Genomic DNA, 26525 nt, shown 5'->3' on the forward strand with positions numbered 1-26525 from the left:
CAATTAGGTAAGAAAAATTAAATAGCTGTAATAATAACTCTTGTTAGAAAAATGGGAGTTTTACTGGTCTAGATGATATACTACAGCTAAGAGACTATGTTTAATAAGGTAAAGGCTAGATATACCTTTGTTGTTCTATTTGTTCCCTGGCATTTGTCCTTGGTAAGGTAATCTTTTTGCCAAAACTGGAGCAATATTTTAGCTGGTTCAGAGCAAGGATTGTCTGATTATCAGCCTGGGCTGAAGGGACCCTTGCTGTACTGCACTTATCTCCCCTCAGCTTAAATTGAACTAGTATTTATAATACCCACTTCCAGGCTGCCACCTTGGCTGCCTGATAGAAACAGTTTGAAATACAGGCTATAAAGTATAAAGGAGAAATTATCAAGCACATCAGTGAGCCTTAGGGATGGCTCAAATTAAGGTCTTTGCTGTTTTCAGGACTCAGTCGGTCCTTTCCTCATCTTAACTGCTTAGAAACTCTACTCGCACCTCTGGTGTTTTCCCAGCAGAGGGTCTGCTGTCTTGCCTCATTTCTAATTCTAAGAACAACTCTGACCTGCCTCATGTCACATGACTCTTTCCCTGAGGAGAAGGTGGTATATATACAATAATTTGTGGTGAAATAAGACGTTTCTTAAAATAATGTTTCTGGTAGGAAAAGGAGAAGTGCCCAAAATAAGCAGTGTTCTTCCTTAACGCAGGGTTTCTTAACAAGGGGTCTGTGAGCTTGACTTGAAATTCAAAACATTATTCTTGTGGGGATGCGTTGGTGCAGGTGTGATATACGTATGAAATAACACACAGTATAGTATGGACTTAGTAAGGGGTCCATGGTTTTCACCGGACTGGCAGAGGGTTCCGTGGAACCAAGAAAAGTTAAGAACCCCTGCCTTAACATGAGGTAGAGTGACAAAACCCCAACAGTGTAATGTCAGTGGTATACTGTCCATCATAGTGCATAGGGTTTTTAAATGTTGTCCCTGCTATGTTCAACTCCCTGCTTAAGTGTGTATGCTTAGAATTATGATATGTCTGTGTAAAAAGCAAATACCCATTGAATGAAAGAATGGATACGAGACTGGATCGAGTATCCTCTTCCTCCTCTGGTTATTTTTATATGGGAAATACCAAAATGGGGTGTAGAGGAACTCAGACGGAGGGAGTTTACTTGGGAAAGGGCTTTCTATATCTGCATAGGAGGAAGACTATTCATGTATGCTCTGTTCATATCTAAGATATTGGTTGTCTAAGACAGCAAAGAGGTGTAGTATTTCACTCAGTCCTAGACGGATTAAAATAGACTAAAAAATTTAATTTGTGATGTCCCATACATCCCAATTTGTTAACTTAATTGAATAAAAATTTTATTGTTATAAGAAATATAAATGTTGTTGTATTTCAACTACTGCTAACTATATACTTATTCTACATTAGAACTATAAAGTAGTGTTAAAACCCCTTTCAGTCGTATATTTTTGATGAAGTTGCAAGAGTTCCCTAAGCTTTACTTGTAAAATTTCTTTTAAGAATACTTATGTTTCTTTGAGGATCAAAAGAATATATGCAGTGCTTGACACAGTGTATAATCAAAGAAAGTCATTTGAGACATTAACAAATCTGTACTTTGTGAGTTGGCTGATTTGCATTTTCTGGATTATCTGTATAATTAAAATACCATAGTTGGTAAGTTAGTTATCTTATTGTTCCGATTGATTTTCATTACTTTAGTGAATGCCCAAAAAAGTATTTCTAAGGAAATATAGACTGGATCTGGAGAATCTGGAACACCTAGTCACTGTCTGTAGACTTATGTCTAAATCAGGGTTTATAATATGTTGGTCCAGATAATTCTTAGTTGTGAGGGATTGTCCTGTGCATCGTAAGATATTTAGAAGCATTTCTGATCTCTGTGTACTAAGTGCCAGTAGCAACCCAAATTGTCCCTGGGGGCAAAATCACCCCTGGTTGAGAAATTCTGGTTTAAGCCATTTACAATTGCCCTGGTGATTTCATCATCTTGAAAGTCGACTCACCAAGTGGTTAGGTTCCTTTCGACTCACCAAGTGGTTAGGTTCCTTTCTGTGTGCAGCCCAGATCACCTATTGGAAGACTGTATGTTTTTTCTTTGATCCTAATTCTAAAAAGGTGGTTAGAAATTTACCTTTAGTGACCAGTGGCAGCTTTGATCATTGAAAAATCATTCTGTAGCCTTGCTTTTCAAAATAAATCATAACCTACATGTGCTTAATGCATAGGGACTTGGAAAAATTAGGAATGTATTAATCATATTTTTCTCTATGGTATTTGCACTTTTGGTAATTAGAGACTAACGAGCATGCCCTTTAAGTGATATTTTAGTTCACTTATACCTTTATAAATATTTCAGCTTCGTGATAATTAAGAAAATTGAACATTATTAATTAGGAATGCAATCAATGATTATAGATAAAAATATTTAAAAGTAACATTTTTAATTCGTCCTCATATTCTTCAAGTAAAATTCTTTATGAAGATTCCTTTTTTTTCCCCAACATCAGTGCACAAGTAAATAAAGCTAAGTGGTTTTCTGATTACAGGAAGCTGGATTCGTATGCTATATTATGCACATGCTATAATTATGATTCTGTTGCTCTTTTAAAAATGCATACAGAATCATAGTATAAAGAGAAATCATTTCACTTATAATGTAATTCTTTTGCAAAACTATACTTTCTTCATACCATGCAAATTTGAAAGATAACTTTGAAATATTTTTTATAATGGTACCCGAGAATATAGCTAGAGGTAAAAAATAATAGAGATAAAAAATGGAGAAAGTTTATGATTCCCTTTTTGAAAAACTAAAAGCTCATTCATATTTTGTTCATTCCAATATTATCAGGACTTTCATACTTTTTGTATAAGTCAGTCACTGCTAAAGTAAACCATATTTAAAACTTAAATGAGTGTGGCATAAACATCTTGGAAGAAAACTAATTTCTTTTCAAAATTTAAATTCATTATTAGCTATAATTAATATGATTTTCTACTTATATACTATTTATAACTGTCCTTGGATTCTTCTTAAATTATGTCATGAGTCAGAATTTTCATGTGAACAGTTTCAGAGTTCTAAAATATTAAGGTAGAAGAAGTTACAATAAATGATATTAAATTTGAATGCACAATGTTTCATATAACTTATTTGTCTTTCATTAAATCACTCATACTTGCTGAACTACATTCTACTTTTGGTTATATGTTGGACATTTTCACACTGAAAATTCAATGTGATTTTACATGACAAAATCGTTTTTTCAATTTATTAAACAAAGAACTTCGAAAAATAATGACACTTTTTGAAAGAGTTCCTCCTCAGAGGCCCATGACAAATACATAATAACAGTTTAGTCATATATTACATTGCTAGTTACAAATTTTTCACGGCCATTAAAGAATTGTTCGACAAGGGAAAATATGTCGTAGAGACGTAGGTAATCTGATTAGTCCACTGGTGCATTTAGTGCCTCTTGGTATCAGCTGTAGTTAAATTAAATTAGCCTATAGGAGCCAGAAAGTCTACCCTATTTAATTTAAAAATAGTTTGTATGGAGTAAGTTATGGAGGTAGCCAGCAAAGAAATCACATTACTCCCGAATTAGCAATATATATTTCTTTTGCAGTAAGGGTGATAGCCATTATCTCTTAAAAAATGGAATAGGTTTACATTTTTTATCATGTCGAATGCCCAGTATAAAATATTAATTTAAAAATGAGTTGAAGATATTCAGTCTGCAGTTTCATATAGAGTAATATTTACAGAAAACAAAAACAAAACAAAACTCATGTTCCATAATATATTTGATTATATGACATTAATTACATTTAGTTTTTTATTAACATTTACTGAAAGCCTGGTACTTGACAGTTACCATACTGGTAAAAACTGAATGTTTTGAGTCTAAAAATGGTATAGTTTAGGTCTTATTATCCCAATTACTCATGAGGGAAGATCAAGGCTAAGGATATTTAAGAAACTAGCCCCAAAGAAGTGGGAATCCTGAATTCTAATTCAGGTGTAATGCTCTTTGTTTAATACCATTTATCTTTCATTTTTCGTAGCGTGTATACAGAATAACAAATGCACAATGGTCACACTCTAATCCTCTGGCCATGCAAGCATTGAAAGGAAACATAATGTACTTGTCCTTTTGAGGCACTTTTTTGGAAAAGGAGTAGAACATTCTCTAGGGCTTAGAGAACCAGTCTTAAGTGACAATATTGTTTTATGGCTGTATATTTGGGCAAATGTAGAACTGTAAAATATGACCTATGTGGGATTCAGCTTAAAAACTATGGGAGAATTAGAATTCTACCATGCATTAGAATGTTCATGTAGAATTAGAGAGGTACTAAAATGATCATATACCAAAATATAACATAACATGATATTTTTAACATAGTGTATGAAATATGAATACGTACTCATGTAAATGTCATGCATATGTACATAAGCATTTTGTTTATTATTTTATACATAAATATGTTTGTGCATGCATGTGTGTGTGTCTTTGGGCTATTGTGGCACCTTTGTGGGAAATCATAGAAGTGTTTTATAATCACATCAATTCACAAATTCATACTTTACAATTGTTTGCCCACTGTGATATATTATAGGCCAATTCAATGCTTGTCTAAAAACTGAATGGATACTGTCTCTGTATCTTAGGGTCCATTAAGAGAGATGAGACATGAATACTCAAATAACTACTAATAAAAGCCAAGAATATATGCAAAGGGGATCAAGAGAAGCACTGTTAAAATCGGTGTCCTCTTTCTGTCCATGTGACTCTGTATTCAGTGCATTTAATAAAGCTGTCAAGCTAGGAACAACAGTGATAGCTCAACAAAAATGGCACTCAAAGCAACTGGACGCCATGTCTCCTCTGTGGAACAGTAATATAACCATACTTATAAAATTGCACCAAGTTATTTGGAGATACATTACTTAGTAAAACATTTTCAAATTATATGCATAAAAACTCATCTTTCTAAATATTTCTTGATGTTCTAGTGATATAATTACTGTTTTTTTTTCCTCCCTTTACACAGTGCAAACTAGAATATCAGGCATGTGTCTTAGGAAAACAACTGTCAGTCAAATGTGAAGGACGTTGCCCATGTCCTTCAGATAAGTCCACAAGTACAAGCAGAAATGTTAAGAGAGGTAAGTGATGAAAATTTATGTGTATTTTTAGTGAATGGTAAAAGGAGAATTAAAACATGCTACTGAAATACAGTTTTGCCTCCTTTCCATTCTATTAAAATGTTTCTCAATATATGTTAAGCCATTAAATACACAATAGAGTTGACTTTCATACAAATAATTAAAGGTAATTATATTGTCAATGAGATTTTATTGTTTGAATTTTGGACTTTAATCTCAATTAGAAGAGCAAGTAATGGTTTTCTCTAGATTTCCAATTACCTTAATGGTACTAGATGGATACTTCTTTCCTATGTGCTTATCACATATAAGAAATCTAAAGTAATGCATTCTATAAATCATTGTGTCTAAAATGTGTGATTTAGATCCATTTTTCTTTTGGAGCAAGGAACTGATCAGTGATAATATAATAAAACCAAGTTGTCTTTTATCAGAGGTGAAACCGATCAATTGGTGACTAGTCTTTTTAACTAGAAATGTCTACTCCACATATAATATATATGTATATATATATGTAGTATTTTGTACAGAATAATTTCATAATTACACTGTCTTTTGTTTAGATCTAGAAATTTTAAATCTTTTTTTCTATTGGCTTGATGTCTAATAAAAATAGTGAAATACATTTAACCTGATATTTATAATATTATAAAATATGATTTTCCTTAAATTTTTTATTGTAATTTACATTGTATTATTCATATATTTGAGATACTGTATCTGTCTAAAATTCTTCATGGCTGCTTGTTTCAGTTTTCTGTAGCACTAGATAATGAAGGAATATAGGGAGGTAGCAATGTCTTTAAATGAAAGACTATTATATAGGGCACTGAACGAGTACCATCAACATTTATCAGTTGTTTTTTAATGACTATCCAATACTTCTAATTTAACAGCAATGAAAATATATTTTCTCTATTCAGCATCCTTCTGCCTTTCTTGATTGTGTATCTTTATTCATATGGAAATTGATTTTTGCCTTTTTTAAAGAAAAATCCGTTTTAAAAACCTTCAGTTATTTTGAAGTATATTTAATATCAACTATGTATTTTCTTAATATGCCATACTTGCTGGTCCATGTTACAATTTCATATGGAATATTTTATCACAGATAGAACTTTTGAACTCCAATTATGCCACTTATTTTGGTCTTTACATATTAGAGTGATATTTAAGATGCCATTTAAAATAATATGTAGCACCCTATTCTTTACCAAAGTGACTAGTCAATTTTATTATTCAAGGAAGCAGTAATTGATTTTCAAATAAATGGTAAATTATTTCTCAGGCATTAGGCAGTATGCACAAGGATTCCCGTTTGAGCAGGAGAAAATGCTAAGCCGACTCCCAGGAGTCTAAACCTTGATGCCTCACATGATCCTGGGTCTGTCTTCAGAGCTGGGTTCCTTCTGAATCCCCCACCTCCATCTACCCAAACCACTCTCTCCACCACACCCCAAATGCTCAACTTTGCTTTGAGTATATTGATCACCTTACAAATAATCAAGAGCTAACTGTAATTTTCTTTTAACTGAGATACTTTGGAATCTGTGCCTTTCCCACTGCCACTTTACACAATTAACTGAAATTTGGATAGGCTTTCTTCAGATAATGCCTTTAAGCATGAAATAAATCCTACTGTGGTATTCAATATCCATGTCTCATTCTTGTGATTGGGGGTTTGTAAGAATAACATTTGAGAAGGTGTAGTCATAGTAAGCAAATACCTTTAAAACAATACAGCACTTCAACAAGAAAACCCCCTCTTAAGCTTTGGAATGAGAAGATATGTTTGATGCAGTCTCAGTATATCATAACCTCCCCCAAACTGCAAGAGGAACTCATTGAGCATTGACTACGGAAGGTAACACATTTGAGAAGAGAATTCGCTGTGAATAAACAATAATTATGTTTTGTGCTGCTCAGATTCTCCGTACAATGTTTATATTAATAAGTCAAGGAGGAAACTTTTCTTAAAATCGTATCATCAGGGGATAAAGATCATTTGTGTTCAATTGTGCGTACAAAGAGAGGCAAGAATTTAAACTAATCCCTCTCTGACAGATTGTCAGAGCAAAGCAAGTACAGGATTTTGCTAGCTGCTGTGGAAAAGTAGTACAAAAAATTTTAAATGTCACTTCTACACAGTGCCAAAGGCTGTGAGACATGGGAAATATAAAACTGAGTTCAGTATCAATTCTAATCTTTCAGCTGTCATTTACATTAGATGTATGCCTTTGGTGGACTGAACAGTGCACAAAATTCTATTTAATATAACCTCTGTTCTCAAAAGCACAAGGAAGAAAGTACCAATGCTAAAATAGTTCTTAAATCTTTTTGACTTCCTACATTTGTGGCCAAATTGATAACATAATATTCCTATGTTAAGAGCAGAATGAATTCTTTACAAGTACATGAAAGATATTAAAACTAATAAAAGCACATTTCCTTATAAAGGAGGAAAAAATTAAGTTTGCCACTGTTACCCTAATGTTTTCAGTAATGACTGTGCAAAAAATTGGTCCAAGTATATATACACAAATGTCCTATATAAAGGAAAACAGATAATTTGCATTTTAAAAATTCTGGATTTTGACTTCAGATAAGTAGATAAGTAAGCACATTCCTGTTCATTCAAAAACTTAATTATGTATTTTTCTGCTTTTTTGACACATAAAATCAAATTTACAAAAACTAGTGCTTCTAGGCTCCATTACTAGACACCTTTCTTTCCTTTCTTCCCTTATTTCTTTAAATTTATATTACTATTCTAATATGGAATTATCATTTGGATGGTGAATCAATTTCATTCAGAGAATATTGACATTTCAGCTGATATTTAAAGGTGTAGGGGGATATTTTCAATGAATTTTTATGTATGGGAGAGGTTATATTTCAATTTTTAAATACTTGATTTGGGGTTATATGAAGGTTAAGTATGGTGGTACGAGAATGGAGAAGAAAGAGAAGTTAGGAGGCTAGTGATAATTGAGGCATTGTTGTGGAATTTAAGAGAAGTTTAATTATTTGAGTATAGAGAGGCTAGGACTCAGCAATGATTTTGAGAAGGAAAAATGGTTTATTGACGGCCGGCCGGACTCGGGAGCTTTCTGTTTGAATCCCGAGCCCGGAACAAGATTTTCAAACGTCTTTTATACAGAGAGGAAAGGCCAAATGGTCCCTTTGTTTCAGTTCTCAATAGGCTTCAATTAGCATATATCTTCCACATCTTAGGTAAGCTTTTAGCATGGACTCTAGACATTCTAGATAAGCCTTTAGCACATTTGGTTTTTGCATTTCTCCTAAATACTTAAAGTTTATAGCCCCGACATTGTTAAACATTTCTTGGTTTTTGCATTTCTCCTAAATACTTAAAGTTTATAGCCCTTGCATTGTTAAACATTTCTTGGGACTGGAGCCGCTATCACTGTCCCTAAGGGCAGGACTGCAGCCTCTTACCGTTCTACACCCACAAGTCAAACAACTTAGTTATCTCTGAAGAGACACAGAGCCTTCCACCCATAGCCCACATCAGCATGATATGATGATTAAGGTATTAGGATAGGAAGCAGGTCATGGGTTCACAAAATAATGTGCTAAGAGATCATTTCATGGTGATTTATTGTATTTAGGAAATGAGATATGGTGAAGAATTAATAATAGCTCCTGAGAAGATTATGGTGATAAAACTAAGATGGAAAACTGTTAGACTATCCAGTGTAGATGGTAGCTTTCTTAAATTCAGTATTGGACAAAGTACTTTTAAGGTGTCCAGGGTGTTTGACCGTCCAAGTGTAGATGTTTGTTTTATACATCTGAGGGAGGAGACCTGAGTTGTCAGTAAACACCATAGAGTCATCAGGCAATAAATGAAATCATGAGAGTAAATGAAATCTACTGGGGTGTAAAAAAGTGTTAAGAGCAGGGTAGGGAAACTGGGAAAGACTAATATACCCAGGCTTAGAAGAGATAGAAGACTTTAAGGAGGACTAACAGGGCTAAAAATAGAAGCATTAGAGAATAGTGTCCCAAGCGTGACTGGAGCTCTTACTGATCTTTATTTTTGTGTACAGGAGGAATGTTCAGTAATATCAGGCATGTGAAAGGTTACCAGTGACCTTAGAGAAAACAATTTCAGTCTAGAGGGCGTTAAATGAAATAAAGGAGGCAATTTACTTGCATGTACGATGGGCATTCAATAAATGTACGTTCTTCACCACCACCCCTGCTCATTCCCTATATGCAACATTCAGTTGCATATAAAGTTAGTGTGATGGAGTTGAAAGAACACAATGCACATGTAGAACTGTGATGGGGAGTGGTGAAAATAATACGTACTTGGCATCTACTGAGTGTAAAGTACTTTGCCTTTTAATTTCATTTATTCCTCAAAACTGTAGACATTATTGGTATACAAGTTGAGCACATGAGGAAACTGAGAACCAGAGTACAGGGGACATTTCCAAGTAAAAATAGTTATACAAGTAGGCTTTCTCTCTCTTCTGCCCACTCTCTGCAAATTTCTTTCTGAAAATTAAGAGACTTATTTCAACCAAGGTTGAAACTTTGGGAAAATCTCTTAACTTTGTAGTGTTTAAATTTTTAACAATTGTTAAGCACTTGGACCAAACTAATATTGTTGTGTATTAAATTGTGTGCCCAAGTTTGGATGTGTTCTTCGACTTGGCCTGCTTTCTGATGGGTATGGACCCATTGTAAATAAGATCTCCTCAAGATGGTACTTCAGTTAGAGTATGGCCCAGCTGAATCAGGTTGGGCTTTAATCCAGATTACTGGAGTTCTTTATAAACAGAATGAAAGTCAGAGAGAGGGAGAAGCCACAGGAACAGCCAGAGGTCAGAAAGGAGAGTTACATCACCATATCCATTACCATGTGATGGAAATACCAAAGAACCCCAAAGATTGCAGGCCAACCAGAAGATACTGTCCCCTAGGGGAAGCAAGCCTCCTAGCCTCTGAAACAGTGAACCAACAAACCCCTGTTATTAAGCCAACCCATTATATGGGTTTTGTTTCAGCCTCTGGGTAATTAAAATTAGTATCATTTAGCCCTCATTAATATGTAACATTAATATGTTTAACATTGCTCTAGTGCTTTTCATGTGTTATGTCTTTAATCCTCATCACAACCCTATGAAGTGTATGCTATTTGGGTCCTCACTATATAGATGAAAAATCTAAATCACAGAGAAGTTAAGTAACCAGTTTAACGTCACCTAGTTACTAAGGGTCTTACTGAGAATTTAAAACTTTGTACGCTGACTCTGAGATACACTATCATACAAACTCTGTAGCTCAGAAGAGTCTCTCCTCCACTAAGACCATATGTCATCTGCTCTTTCAATAACGATATATGCCTTTTTTTGCCTATATGTGTGAAATAACTTATTTGTATTATGTTATAGTTACCATGTAGAGAAATTTGAAGAATGACATCAGATATAAAAGCTGAACGTGTACAAGCAAACAGTTAAGGCATATATTTAACAGGTCTCATGTTGAATAAATTGGATTGTTGAAAGTCTAAAAATGTATTGGCTTCCTTTGCCTATAATCTTGGCCAACTTCTGCTAGTGTATACTTGCTGAAGCCAAATTTTCATAAAATATAATATAATAAACATTCTGACATGCCAAAAAGAAAACACATTTAGTCTTCTCTCTTTAGATAGAAACAAAGATTTGTACTTTTCTGGGTAGCATTTTTAACATTTCTAGGGTGATGCAGAAATATAGTTATTGTTGCAATAGTCAACTTACTTCATGAATTATTAACTAATATGGATTAGAGTGGACTTTCTGGTATTCTACTATAGAACTATTGTGACTCTGGCAATGGAAGAAATTGTATCACTGATGTGAAGACAGTGGCCATGGGAGTTGCTGAGGGCAAGGAGAGGGAAGAAGAGGTATGATATGGTGGCATTTTCAGGACTTGGAATTTTCCTGAATGACACTGCAAAGACAGATGCAGGATGCAGGACGTCATATATCTTGCCATAACCCACTGAATGGACTGGAAGAGAGTGTAAACTACAACATAAACTATAATCCATGTTGTGTAGCAGTGCTCCAAAATGTATACATCAAATGCAGTGAATGTGCCACACTGATAAAGAATTTGGTGATGTGGGAAGAGGGGGTGGTGGGGTGGGGAGTGGGAGTATGAGGATACTCATATTTTTTAATACAACATTTTGTATGATCTATTTATCTTTAAACATTTTTTGAAATCTATTAAAAATAATTATTAACTAATCTGCTATGTGCATGTTCTTCTGAAGTTTGTTTATGTCCATTTTCTGCTTATTGGCAAAATGGTTGGTGTTTCTATGATTTTTATAGATTTAGTAACAGGCTAATGAATGTAAAATCACTAGTAATGAAGATACTACCAGAAACAGGGATCTGTTCAAGAATTTACTGTATAATTTTCTCTAAATCATCTCTAAATAATGAAAGCAGGTTTTTTTCTCTGAATGGACATGACCTGGATGATGAGGACTTTTGTGCTATATATCCTCAAATGGAGAGTAGAACCTTTTTATCTTCTACTTGCTGATGTATTTTTGTTGTTGTAGTTCAGGAGTTTTTCACAGTTGTTTTTTTTTTCCTGCCATTCCTCACCAAAGTCTGATATTTGAAAGAATTTATTTATCATGTCCTTTACCCTCTGAATTACAAAAAAAAAAAAAAAAAAAAAAATCCAGTCATGTTTATGGTGCTATTTCGAGAGGTAATTCTCCAAGCCTTTTTATACATCTTGAACTATCTTTTGAAGCAAACATCATTAAAACCTAGATATAGTTTTTCCCTCCCCTTTAGAGTACAGTTTTATTTACATTCCAGGATAGGAAAGTATCCTGCCTTTTTGAGATTTGCCTATTTTCCAAAGTAATAAAGGTTGTGACTTCCTTCCAGCACAAAGTTTGGGGAAGTTTGCTGGCAGTCCTATTTTAAGATTGGGCTTTTTCTCAGCTCTGGGTTCCTCAGATGTGATACAGATCCACTGTGTTCTCAACATTCCACTGGGTCAATTCCACATTTCCCCCATGGGACTTGGTAACATTGGGCAGCAAGGTGACTTGAAGCTCATTATCCCTGCTGTGCCATGTGTAATAAACTGTCCAAATCCTTTTGGACTTGATTCACTATTGACTGAATTTATAGAGCAAACATTCCCAGCTACCTGCTGTTTAAGGGCCACTTGTCTGCCACTTGGCATGTTGTCTATTTCTGCCCTCCTGCTCCAATCTAGACCTGTTGTCTTCTAGGTCTGCAACAATCTGTAATGCTTCTAACCTGTATTCCTACTCCATATCTACTATTTTTTGGATTCAGGGTCTCCCTCTTTTATGTGTTTTCTCCTTTGGTTTTCTTGAATATATTCTTTAATACCATCTTGAAAGGGATATGTGGATGGAAAACTAATGAGAATTTCAATATCAGAAAAGTCTTTATTTTGATCTTATTATTTGTAAGTACTATAGCTGGGAATAAACTATAGGCAAAATATCATTTTTCCATGCGAATTTGAAGACATTGATCTTTCGTCGTAATACTTGTAGTGTTGCTGAGAAAAAGAAAAATAGTGAAGCAAGTATAGGATTAATGGACCGCATATCTCCCTGGGGAGATGACACATAGTTAGCTAGAAAGTTGCAAGATGGTTCTTATAGAGGACTATGCTTGAAACTGAGATTATCTGTGAGATATAGTTACTGTTAATGACAAGATATATGATATGGCAAGAGGAAAGGAGTGCTAAGGAAGGCAGAAGGGAAAGATCTTTGGAAGAGAGCAGTTCAAGGAGCTGAGAGACAGTGGAATTTAAAGGAATATATATTTGGTTATTGAAATAATGTAGAGTTATGGTATAAGTAGTTTTCAGCAAGTAACAGCTAGCCAAGAAGCAAAAGCTTTAAGGAATAAGGAAGAATAATCTGGGGAGGAATATGTAGTATAGGAATATGTAGATCAGTGAAAAAAAGAGGGGTAGTTGGTGGCATAATCTCTATTGCGTGAGCTTAATGGTACAGTGCTTAAGAAAGACAGGATCCTAGCTCAGAAACCAGGAATGAGAAACAAGAAGCAGCCCTCCCCACCCCCCACCCCCAAGATTGGCAGTAGAATGAGTATAAGAGAGAAAGAAGCTACCACTTGATACAGCTGATTAAAAGCCAGAATCCAGAGGAGAGATGTGTCAGAGGAACATGTAAAGGAGTGCTCAGAAGTAAGAGAATGTGGTTATTGATGAGCCAGGAGTTCTTGAGGATCCCAGTGGAAAGGGCTCAGGAGATGGAGAAGTTGGAAGACAAAAACTGATTTTGGATGGTCCTGACTTCTATGCAGATGAGTTCTGCTTTGAGGAATGGCCTCGACATCTTTTGTTTCTTATAGTGAAACAGGTTGCAGTGTCTGAAGTGGCAACTCCTAATTGTTCATGAACTAATGAAATTAAAACACGGGAAGTATTTTTATTTGTCCAACTGTTATTTGTTGTCTAGTGAGGCAAAGTTTAGCATCATTAAACTACTGGTCAGACACATCTGTTGATGATCGTAAGGTTTTATATAATTCATTTTAATAAGCATTTTGAAAATATGGGCAGTGGACTTGGCCCAGTGGTTAGGGCATCTGTCTACCACATGGGAGGTCCACAGTTCAAACCCCGGGCCTCCTTGACCCGTGTGGAGCTAGCCCACACGCAGTGCTGATGCGCGTGAGGAGTGCTGTGCCACTCAGGGGTGTCCCCGTGTAGGGGAGCCCCACTCACAAGGAGTGCACCCCGTAAGGAGAGCCGCCCAGCATGAAAGAAAGTGCAGCCTGCCCAGGAATGGCGCCACACACACGGAGAGCTGACACAACAAGATGACACAACAAAAAGAAACACAGATTCCCGTGCCGCTGACAACAACAGAAGTGGACAAAGAAGACGACGCAGCAAATAGACACAGAGAACAGACAACCGGGGTGTAGGGGAAGGGGAGAGAAATAAATTAATTAATTAAAAAAAAGAAAGAAAAAGAAAATATGAATAATATAGGATTATGATCTCTACATGTCCTTATAAGAATGTATAATTGTAATAGTATTTCAGGAAATGGAGACATATTAAGGGGATAGTGATAGAACTGAATTTTGATAAAGAGTATAAACATTGCGGCAGCTTGCTCGGTCGGTAGAGGTGGGGTCTGGCTGCGGACGAGGGGTTGGTCCAGCTCTGGACGAGGGGTTGGTCCCGCTTGGGACGAGGGGTCGGTCCCACTTGGGACGAGGGGTCGGTCCGGCAGCAGACGAGGGATCGGTCTCACAAGGGTTGCGCGGTTCGGCTGACGGGGTCGCCCGGCGAAGCCAGCGACGAAGGGGTCGCCCAGAGAAGCAGGCGACGAACTGGGGACAAGGGAGGCCAGGCCCTTGTCGGGGGCTCTCAGGACTGGAGGGCACATGGCAGAAGAACTACCGCGGAGACAAGGTAAACACGCAAGTCCACTTTATTGAGGGAGAGGCAACAGTTTTATAGGGGCTGGGGAAGGCTGATTGGTCGAAGCCACGCCCTGTTCTGATTGGTTGCCGGCGAAAGGTCAGTGGGCGGTACTGGACGGGGGAGGGGTGGTGGTTAGGGATTGGCTGTCGCTGTTGCTGGGGGAAGGGGCAGGGTTTAGTGATTGGTGGCTGCTGTTGCTGGGGTAGAGGGCAGACTTGAGTTTCCCGCCCACACCTGGCTGTTGCTGCTGTCGGGGGAAGGGAAAAGGGCAGACTGGATTTCTCCGCCCACGCCTGGCTGTTGCTGCTGTCGGGGGAGGGGAAAAGGGCAGACTGGAATTTTCCACCCTGTGCCTGCGCAGGGAGAAGGAAGAAGAAGGGTGCCGCCCCACAAGGCATTGGGTGGCGCCATCTGGGAGGAGGGGCGGCCGCGGAAGCATGGCTGCCGAGAAGGGGAGACCCGAGGGCACTCTGCGCCCATGCCGAGCTTCCTTCAGGGGTGGCGGTGAGTCCGGCCAGCCACCCTATTATGGGGGCAGTGGCTTGGCCTGCCGCAGCTGCTCCCCCGCCAGGCCAGCAAACCACACTTCAGCCCGAGGGGTGACCGCAAAACATCTTTGTTTATATCAGATTTTAGCATAAGAGAAACTTTAAAATATTGAATCCTAATAAACTTAAAGCATCATTCACAATAGTGCTGCATCTAGTATCTCTAGAATCAGGAGGAAAAAAAGGACAGCCTTTGAAAAATGTTGCATAAAAATCCTCAATTTAGAAATTCATAATACATGCTCATACTATATAGATTATAACTAGTCCTGCGTTAAACAGACTGTTTAACATTATTTCTGTCACAAATTCTTTCTATACATTTATGTTGAAGTCCCTTATTTGCCTTCGTCCAGAAAACGGTGATTTAGAGATCTCCATCCCAGCTCACCTAGTGTGGGAATATCAAATTTATGTGCAACAGTACAAAGGTTCCAATGATATTTCTGATGCTCAATTAACTATTTGTATTTAATTTTAGCCCCTATTATATGTGCAAAATATATCAAAAATATCTATCCAATTGATCCTTTTCTCCCTATTTTCTTACTTCATTTAAGTGCATGTCAAGTTTTATCTTTGCCCATAAAATTTTTTTCAGAATATTATAAATGGTGACATGATACCTGCTTTTTTCTAAATGTATAGAATGTTATTTTTTCTCTTTTGCTAATTCTCAATCATATATTTTACATTCAATCAAATGCTGTGTAGGTAAAGAATATAAATTAAAGCAATACACCAGTACAATTAATGATTTTTTAAAATTTTAATTTAATTAAAAAAAAATGCTGGGATTTTAAATTTAAAAATAGGATTTTGAAAATTGTACCTACCAGAAAATCCAAAGCTATATATTAAATAAGGATTGAATTTCTACCGATTGAAAATCTAATCATACATAGTTCCAGCCTCTTTTCCTTTTAAAGAATCAAGGATAGCACAGAAAAGTGGCATTCATTATCAAAGGTATGACCAACATATAAATTGATATTTATATATCAACAGTAATTTACAGATTCAAATCATAATCATGACAAATATCTCTGTATTTCCTTCAAAATCTTTCTATCAGTCACTGGCTATAAAGATTTTGCCCACCTTTGAGAATAACAAAAATAGGGTGCACAATTATTATCTTAAGACAAATGTGTTTTACCATCTGGAGAGTTTAGTACAAACTTACGCCTATCTTGTCTATTCATATAAATATAATGTGTTCATATAATTATTTAAGTAGGTCAGGCAAGAATCTTTATTAAAATTCTAAAACTTCAGGGATTACTCCTTTCAATAAGATATCAGATTTGCATCTGCCCTAATTTTATGTCTCTTTGTATATATCTCATGTACCAGATCCATTTCTACAATTTATATTTCTAAAAAAGTATGATCATTGTACAGTCTCCTACATAAAATCCAAATATCCAGGGAATCAGTTAATCCTAGTGGTTAAACTCACATGTGTTCTGTCAGACAGGTATATAGTTAGATCGGTGATACTGTCACTGACTTGAAGTGCATGACCTTGAGTTAGTGAAGCACTCTAATTTTCCGTATCCTCTTTTGTAATATAGTAAAATAAAATCCACTGGTTGTCTGTGAGGATTACATTGAATTAAATGGATATAGCTTTCTTGGCACAGTACCTAAATGACAACTTCTGTTTTTCAATAACAGTTATTTTTCAAGGGCCTGAGATTTTTTCCTGTGTGGAAGCTAACCAGGTAGCCTGCCATCGTTTCATAAATGCTGGCAACAGACAAGAGACCCCTATGTCAGAGACAGAGGTCATTTTACTTGAAGTATGGCCTTCACGTTCACATCGGTTCTCCTTGACCCCAAATAGCACAGGTGTGTTATTAGAGCAGCCCACACAGTGGGTCTGTGTCACAACTGAGGAACCCTGAGCTTAGGAAAGCCCCAGTGTTTAAGTGGAGTCATACCAAACCTGCCCAACCCTTGCTCCAGAGGAGGACATTATCTTTATTATTCTAGACAGGAAGCAAATCTGCCCTCAACCCTGTAGGGGGAAACTATATCTTCCAATGTTGTTTGCTATATAAACATCTTTGAAAGGGTAGTTCTGAATAAAAGCTGTCACAAGAAATGCAGACATGCAAGAGACCCACGGGGTATTGCTTTAGTTCCCTAGGCTGCTTTAGTTTCCATAAACCTTGCAATTGGTTAGGCTTAAGCAATGAGAATTTATTAACTTACCTTTTGAAACTGGGAAAATATCCAAATCAAGGGATCACCGAGGCAATGCTTTCTTCCCGACGACTGGTTGTCAGCAACCTTTGGCTCCTCTGTTTCATGGCAAGGCATATGACAGGGTCTACTGACCTCTCCCTTCTCCTCTGAATTTTTCTGTTGATTTCAGCTTCTTGCTTCCATGGCTTTTTCTCTCTCTGTATTTGTTCCATTTATAAAGGACTCCAGTAATAGGATTAAGATCCATCCTGAATGAGGTGGCTCATAACTTAACTGAAGTAAGACACAATTGGTTTGCACCCACAGGAAAGTATAAGATTTAAGAACATTTTTCTGGGGTACATATAGCTTCATGCCACCAGAAATATTAACAAATTCTTCCCAGCTTCCTATCTCTTGCTTCTTAGCTCTTTGTTGCTACTTTAGCCTCTTCTATTCTTTCTTTAAAATTTCTTTTAATTAAAAAAAAATTTAAGATACTTAGATTATACAAACATCACATAAAAAAATATAGGGGATTCCTACATGCCCCACTCCCCAAACTTTCCACATTTTCCCACATTAACAACAACCTTCATTCATTGGTGTGGTACATTGGTGTGGTTCAGTGTAATTGAGGAACCCATCTTTGAACATTGCTACCAAGGGTGAACTAAAGTTTATATTGTAGTTTACACTCTCTCCCACCCATTTCTGTAGGTTATGGCAAGATTTATAATGGCTTGTATCTGTCATTCAGGACAATTCCAAGTCCCAAAAATGCCCCCATATTATACCTGCTCTTTCTTCTCCCAACCCCCAGAACTTCCAGTGGCCATTGCCTCCACATCAATGATATAATTTCTTCCATTGCTAAAATCACAATAAGTCTATAATAGAATACTAGTAAGTCAACTTTAGTCCATAGTTCATTCCCCAGTCCTGAGGATTCTGGGATGGTGGTGTCCACTCCACCTCTAATTGAGAGGGAGCTGTGATCCCATAGAGCCGATGGATGGAACTCTCTTGTTTGCAATTATAGACTCTTGGTTCCTTGGTATGGTAGTTATCCATCATCACCTCCATGTTAGTTGTCCTGGGTAAGACCAGGGAACTGGAGAGTAGGTGTTGCAACTCCATTGAGATTCAGGGCCCAGCTGGCACATGGACAGCCCAAAGATTTAAGTCTCTTGGACATACACCTACCAACTCTAGTACTAATTATAGTACAAATAGAAGGACAAAAGAGCCATGTATAGGTTACTTCACAGAAGGGTTACAAATTTGGCCGGGGAGAATCATTGTTGTGGGGTGTTAGTGATGGGAGGTACATGGGAGGAAGCACACTTGAGCATACCTATAAGGCATGTAAACGTGTTCAGGTGTTCAAGGTGCATTGTCACAGTTGGTGGAGATTCAAACAATAGCTAAAGGAATATTAAATTCCCATTTTGGAAGCTCTGCCACATTCTCTAATGGATCAGCAAGAATCCCCCAATTATAGGGGCAATGACTAGTGAAGGAGGATGATCAATTAATGGACCCTTTGTATTGATGACTGTGTATATGAACCTTTACTCTTGAATCATCAGTAGTGCTCACTTTATTAAAGGTGCTCAGATAATAATGTTGAAATTAAATGAATTGGATTTGTGAGCTTATTTTTCAGGAATATAATAACTTAGTACTAATAGAGAATTTTAGAAAAGAGATATTAGAATTTAGAAAAGAGACATTATGTACCTCAAAGGCTGATAAATTTCTCCTATAGATAATTGAGATGAACATATTCATTTTAATGAAGCTTTATTGGAAAAATGTAACTATTACAGCAAGATATTCATTTTAACATAAATTAGTTGCTGAGTTTGAAGCTAATGATAAAAAGAAAAATATCTTTAAGTCAATTTATAGGAAAATATTAACTGAATAAATAGTATAAGAGCAAAAATTTAGGATTCTGTAATTTGGTTTGGTTCCTGTTCTGTTTATTATTTGATAACTCCATGGCCCTAGAAAAATATTTAAACTTCAGTGTTCTTAGTTATGAAATGTAAATAACTCTCACAAGATTTTGTGAAATATAAATTAGATGTATATGGAAAATTCTATATTTTTAAAAATTTAAGTAAATTTTTAAAATTTTAGAATAGTTTTTGGTTTACAGAAAATTTGCACAGACAGCAGAGAGTTCCTGTGCACCACACACAGTTTCCTTTATTATTAACATCTTGTTTCTTTTGGTGAGTTTTCCATGACTAATAAATGATGACTTTGATATATTATCATTATTAAACTACATACATTATTGGGATTTTACTAATTTTTCCCTAGTGCTCTTTTTCATTTGAAGAGTCCTATCCAGGACACCATATTATGTTTGATTACTGAGTCTTTTTAGACTTCTCTGATTGTGACAATTTCTCAGACTTTCCCTTGTGTTTTATGGCTTTGAAAGTTTTAAGTATTAGTCAAGTATTTTGTGAGAATGCCCCTCACTTTAGGTTTACCAGATATTTTACTAATAGTTTGGGGTTAGAGGCTTTTCAGAAAAAAGATCACAGAGGCAAAGTGCTTAACACAACAAACCATGTACAGCATATGTTCTTACCAAGGGGCCCATGAGCTTGAATTGAAATTCAAAAAAACATTATTCTTGTGGGGACATGTGGGTACAGGTGTGATATATTTATTAAATAATACCCAGTATAGTGTTTACTTAGTAAGGGATACATGGTTTTCATCTGACTGGCAAAGGGATCCATTGAACAAAAAAAGATTAAGAACCCCTGATGTAAACGGTGAAAACTATTGACAATACTTAAAATTGATGAAATTAACCTTGGTCACCTGACTGTGGTAGTTTGTGCCAGGTTTCTCCACTATAAAGTCAGTTTTTCCATTTTTCCAGACTGTGGGAACAAATCACTTACTGTAACCCACACTTAAGGGGAGGGTTCTGCCCAACTTTCTTGAGGCAGAGTATCTGCATAAATTATTAGGAATTCTTTTTATGAGTGATTTTCTCTACCTCCTTCCCCTTAATATTTCTGTCCTTTCACTCATTTATATCAATATGGACTTATGAATATTTATTTTATACTTTGATTTATAATTCAGTGCTACTTCATTTTGTTAGTAAAATTGTTTCAGGTTTAGCTATTGGGAGCTCTATCAGTTTACCTCTGTCTCTTTGACATAGTCCAGTTGTTTGTTTTATGATATACTTCCTTGCTTTCTGACAGTACAAAAATGCTCTAGGCTCATCTTGTGTATTTGTTGTCCCAACCCTAGAATCAGTCATTTCTCCAATTATTCCTGCTACCTTTTATTGGGGAGTGGTGTTAGAAACCACGTTCTGAGTACTGGGTTTGCTGAATGCTGTTGGGGTGTCTTTGCTTCTAGGCCCTCTGCTTTGACAGAGCAAGGAAATATATGCAGGTATATTAACCAGTGAATAGACACATATCTATGAGTTTTCTATATCAAGCCATCATTTTGTATGTTAAGCTAAACATGAGTTTATACTGATGTCTCCATCTCAAGTCCATGCCACATAGTCCATTCTAGACTTCTCTCCTTATTTGTAATCTCCTACTCCAGCAGTGAGAAACCTGGATCCTATCATCCCCATGCATTTACTTATCTGTTCAATCCTAGAATGTGTGTAAAGTGGTTTCAGAATCATTACGCTATACCCTATGGGAAACAAACTTACCAACTACAATGCAGTGTTTTTCTCTGCTTCCTTTTGTCCTTAGTTTTACAGACTCCATTTCCAAAGTTACTTGATTCAGCACCCTTTTTCCAAAACCCTTCAGTGAGGGTATATTACACACTTGTTATAGAGTTAGATTTTTTTTGCCTCCATCAGCATTTCATCCTGAAACCCCCAGCCCTACTAATTGATTTTAAAAGTCTATACATTAAGGTTCACTCCTTGTGCTGTAAAAGTTCTGTGGATTTTGACAAGTGAATAGTGTCATAAAATACCCCCAGAGTACCATACAGAATGATTTCAAAATTCCCTTGAGTTCACCTCGTCAACCCTAGCCTCCTCTTCAAACCTCTGGAAGCCACTGTTCTGTCTCTATATTACTGACTTTTCTAGAATGTCATATAAATCGAATCAAGTGTTTAGCTTTCTCTGAGTGATTATTTTAATAAGCAATATGATGTTAAGATTTATGTATATATATTTTAATAGCTTGTTCTTTTTGATCACTGAATAGCTTACTATAGTATGAATGTGCCAATTTACTTATCCGTTCATTTATTGAAGTAAGTCTTGACTGCGTCTAGGTTTTTACATTATGAGTAAAGCCGACCTAAGTATATGTGTTCAGGTTTTGGATTAGACATATATTTTCAAATCAGTTGGGAATATACCTAGGTGCCTGTTTACTGCATTTTATTGTAATGCTATGTTTAACTTTCTAAGAAGTTGACAAGTTGTATTCCATGGAGACTATACCATTTGACAGTGGTATGAGAATTCCAACTGTTCCAAATCCCTGTAAACATTTGCTATTGCTAGAAATTTAAATTTTAGCTATTCTAATGGTTGAATAAGATAAGTGGTATCTTATTGTTTTAAATTTAAATCTCTAATCACAAATATGGGCAAGTTTGTATGATTATTTTCCATCTATATATCTTCTTTGGTGAGGTGTCTGTTCATATTTGCTGCTTACTTTTTAAAATTCTGTTGAAATTTAATAGTTCTTTATAGCTTATACTCTTTATCAGATGAATGATTTGCAGTAGTTTCTCCAGACTGTGGTTTTAATTTTCATTCTCTTACACTCTCTTACATTCTTTTGCATAGCAAAAATTTTAAATTTAATAAAGGCTAACATCAAATTTTTCTTTCATAATTCATGCATTTCCTGTTCTATCTAAAAATTGATAACCAAATATAGATTTTCATCTATATTTTCTCCCAAATGATTTCAAATTTTGCACTTTACATTTAAGCATGTGATAGATTTTAAATTAAGTTTGGGTAATGTGCAGTCTGAGCAAGAAATCAAAAATCTAAATAAATATAGAGATCGTCCATATTTATAGATTGGAAGACTCAACAAAGCTAAAATGTCATTTATTCCCAATTTGATCTATATATTCAACACAATCCCAAACATATCTATACCATTGCATATGGAGATCTAATTATTCCAGCAACATTTATTAAAAGGACTATCCTTTTTTCCATTGAATTGCCTGTGAACTTTTGTCAAAAATCAGTTGACTGTATTTGTGTAGTGAATTCCCTCAAGTTGATTTGCTTGAGAAAGTCTTTATGTCTCCTGCACATTTTAAGGAAAATGTCACTGTATATAGGATTCAAGGTTGGAAGTAATTTTTTCTTAAACACTTTAAAGATTTCCTTCTAATCTCCTTTTCTTGTCGAGTTTCCAATGCAAAGTTTGCTGTAATTCTTCTTGCTGCTTTTCTGTACATAAGCCCCCAGCTCTCAACCTCCCATTCCCTTCTCCACTCTTGGCTCCCTTTAAGATTGTCTCTTTGTAATTGGCTTTCTGAAGTTTGAATATAATATATATAGTGGGGTTCTGGTTTTGCCTTGGTTGTTGTTTTGGTATTTATTTTGTTTGAAATTCTCCAAACTTCTTGAATCTCTTATTTGTGTCTATCATTAATTTTGGGAAGTACTTAGCTATATTTCTTCACATTTATCTTCTATCCTGTTCTCTTATTCTTTGCCTTCTATTATTATAATTATGCTAATTTTACACCTTCTGATATGGTCCTAAGGTTCTTGGATGTTCTGTCTTGTTTGTTTCTCTTTTATTCTTTTTACACTTTGAATTTAGTTTGCGAATTCTATTGGCATATCTTCAAGTTCATTGATTCTTTCCTTGGCTGAGTAAAATCTACTGATGAACCTGTTGAAGGCATTCTTTATTCTGTGTTACTGTGTTCTTGCGTTCTAACACTTCCTTTTCATTGTTTTGTATATTTTCCTTTCCCTGCTTACATTACCCTTCTTTTCTTTAAGTTTTCTTCATTTTCCTTTTGAGCCTTTAATATAGTAATCATAATTATCTTTAATTTCCTGTCTGATAATTTTTAAATATATTTTTATCACAGAAGTTATGAACTGACAAAACAATCATACACATCTGTAGAACTCCCATACAACACTCCTTCATAAACACACCACAATATTTTGGAGCATTTGTTACAGATTATGAGATACCATCAAACTATCACCACTAACTATGGTACATAGCATATATTTGACATATATTTTCCATACACCCCTATTATTAACACAGTAAATCTTTGGCATGTATAGCCCATAGATTAAATTAATTGTATTTTTCCCATGTTTCTCCACATTCCCACAACCTGAAATAATTATTTTTATCCATTCTGGTTCACAGAAGGACATTCTTGCATTTGTACTATTAACCACAATTCTCATCCACCCTACGTTCTCTGTGTTATTCAGTTCCTAGATTATTCTCTAACTTTCCTTCAATTGACATTTGCATCCATAGACTACTGTTTTCAGCCACAATCCCATTCATAAACCAACTGCTACTCACTATAACATGTTACCATGAACTCCAGGTTATTAGAAGATAAGAGAACAGTTGTGAAGGAGTTCTAATGCTTAATGTATGTAGAAGTTTTAATTAACTTTGACTATAAATGTGTGGAAATGGATAGAGTTGATGTTAATCTGTCTAATAATTTTAACATTTATGTCATAACTGAGTCTGGTTCTGGTGATTGATTGCTTTGTCTATTAAGATTGCATTTGTAAAAATTTTTGTTGCCTTATAATTTTGTGTTAAAATTGGATGTGATGAATATGGTAATAGGTAATTACATAAAAAGTTTTTATTTATGAGGATTTATGTTAATTTTGCTTATATTTGGGCTGTGTTAAATATTTGTCATGAGTACAGGCATCAGGAATTTTAAATTCATTTCCTTCTCTTGGTGCTGGGACTTAATTTTTATACTGATACATTGAATGAGTTTTTATCTCCCAAGGCTTTTAGCTGTAGTTCACTATAATTTATTCTGGAGGTTTATTAAATTGGTAATAGGGCATGGGAACTGGGGCAGCCACTAACGTTCTAATTTCACCTTGAGAATGTGGCTCTCAAAAGTGATTCTATTCCTTCTCCAGAAATAATGGTGTTTTTTTGTTTGTTAGTTTTGCTTTCTTTTGTTTTCCCTTCCTGACATCTTCTCTAGTACAAAGGTCTCAGGTTGTTTCCTTGAAGCCCTTGCCTCTGTCAAATCTATCTATCTATCTATCTATCTATCTATCTATCTATCTATCTATCTATCTATCTATCTATCTGTCAAATCTATCTATCTATCTATCTATCTATCTATCTATCTATCCATCCATCCATCTACCTACCCACCCCTGCAACCACTCATCCATCTATCTATCTGATCTATTTATATTTTTAGGTGAAATAGGAAGGCTGAATGGAGCTGGAGGGGTTGTACTTCTTTCTCCTAGATGGACAAATCTCTGGCAAAGTCTTTCCCCCTGGAGAGAGTAGACCTTTGCTGTAGAGAAGGCTCTGGGCTTATTTCACAATATTCTGTTCCCTGCCCTGCCAGTGTCAAAGTGATCTTCCCTATTGGGTTCCTGCAGGAAAACTGAAGAAAGTGTGGGGCCCCCTAAGACTGGCCCCTGAGCTAAAGTAAGGTATCAGACTTGGCCTTGGGTGAAGTCACTCCCCCGGAGACCAGGAATTTTATAGGGAGAAGGAACTAGGATTTCATGCTGGCTTTAATTCCTCTCTCCCTGCTAAGACCATGTAGAAAGATTTCTCAGATCCTCTCTGTAAGAACATTGTGGGTTTCCTAGAGGAAACCTACAAAACTGTGCTCCTCTCCTTTATTTGTGACTCCCAGGAGTTTCTCACACTCAAGCTAATCTTCATTCAGCCTCCAACGAATAATCAAAATTACAAAACCTATTATTGGTATTAATGTTTCTAACTATTTATGGCATTCATCAACTTCTGCTTCAGATAAGGAAAGCCTGGGTGTTATATCCCTATGCGTTTGCCCAATTCTAGTTGTTTTCCATGAAGCCTCAGTTTTCTTTAGGGTCTATGACAAATCATTTTTCATTTTATCTTCAAAAAGGCTTTGGGTCTTAATCCAGATTACTGGGAGCTGCAGAAGAAGCAGGAAGTCAGAGGAACCTAGAAGAAAGGAGAGGTCACTGCCATGTGATGAAAAAGCCAAGGAATTCAAGGATTGTTAGCAACCAGCACCAGAGCACTGTGCACTTCAGGCAGGAAGCAAGTCTTACTGATATCTTGAATTTGGACTTCTTTTACCCTAAAAACCATGAGCCAATAAATTCCTGTTGTTTGAGTCAATAATCAAACCAAAAAATGTGCCCAATAGTTTGTTGAGTTTTTTCTTGGTATTGGAGAGGCATACTGACTTTTTAGCTCTTTACATGTTGAAGCTGAAACCAAAGTGTCTAAAAGTAATTTTTAAATATAAATACTATTCAATTTTTAAGTTTTTGTTAGTTTGTAATTATAATTTTATAATTTATTGGATTATTATCCTGATTAGTTATCTTTTGAATGAAAGAATGGCACTGTGATTCAATAGTGAAAAAAAAAAAATTGTGGCCATATTATAGATATTTCTTATGTAGTCATCTTCCAGCCCAGATTTAATGGAAACCAGGAGCACAAATGTGCAAAAGATTTGCTGTACCTGAGGGTTTAGTTTCTAGTCCTGAAATAGCAGAGAGTTAGTCACAGCTCTATGTTTGCTGGAGTACTTAGACAGTTTTACCACTGTAAGATTTTTGACCATGTGTTTTGGGTTATGTTTTGCTGTGATTATTTTACCTCAGAAAACCAGAATATCAGCATTTTGCAACCTGCAGAATTAATCGCTGTGTCCTTTTAACTATTCCTGCTGATCTTGCAAGATCAAGCACCAGAAAGGGCTCTCAGGTATTTGTCAGTGGTTACTCAGTTGAGTCAAATTGAGAACTTTGCTCCATTAGCATGGGAACAGGTTTGTAATGTCCTGAATAA

The 26525-nt window shown here is 35.8% G+C and overlaps 1 protein-coding gene across 4 annotated transcripts in view; it reads left to right on the forward strand.

Moving 5' to 3' along the window:
• SPOCK3 (SPARC (osteonectin), cwcv and kazal like domains proteoglycan 3) overlaps positions 1 to 26525 on the forward strand; it is a 542360-nt gene that overhangs the window by 396550 nt on the left and 119285 nt on the right. For all 4 annotated transcript variants that reach the window (XM_004482191.4, XM_058310106.2, XM_058310073.2 and 1 more), the window contains exon 6: positions 5095 to 5209. In XM_004482191.4, the coding sequence (XP_004482248.1) occupies positions 5095 to 5209 (115 nt within the window). The remainder of the gene's footprint in view (positions 1 to 5094; positions 5210 to 26525) is intronic.

Source organism: Dasypus novemcinctus, chromosome 1, assembly GCF_030445035.2.
Source record: "Dasypus novemcinctus isolate mDasNov1 chromosome 1, mDasNov1.1.hap2, whole genome shotgun sequence".
NCBI classification, from domain to species: Eukaryota; Metazoa; Chordata; class Mammalia; order Cingulata; family Dasypodidae; genus Dasypus; species Dasypus novemcinctus.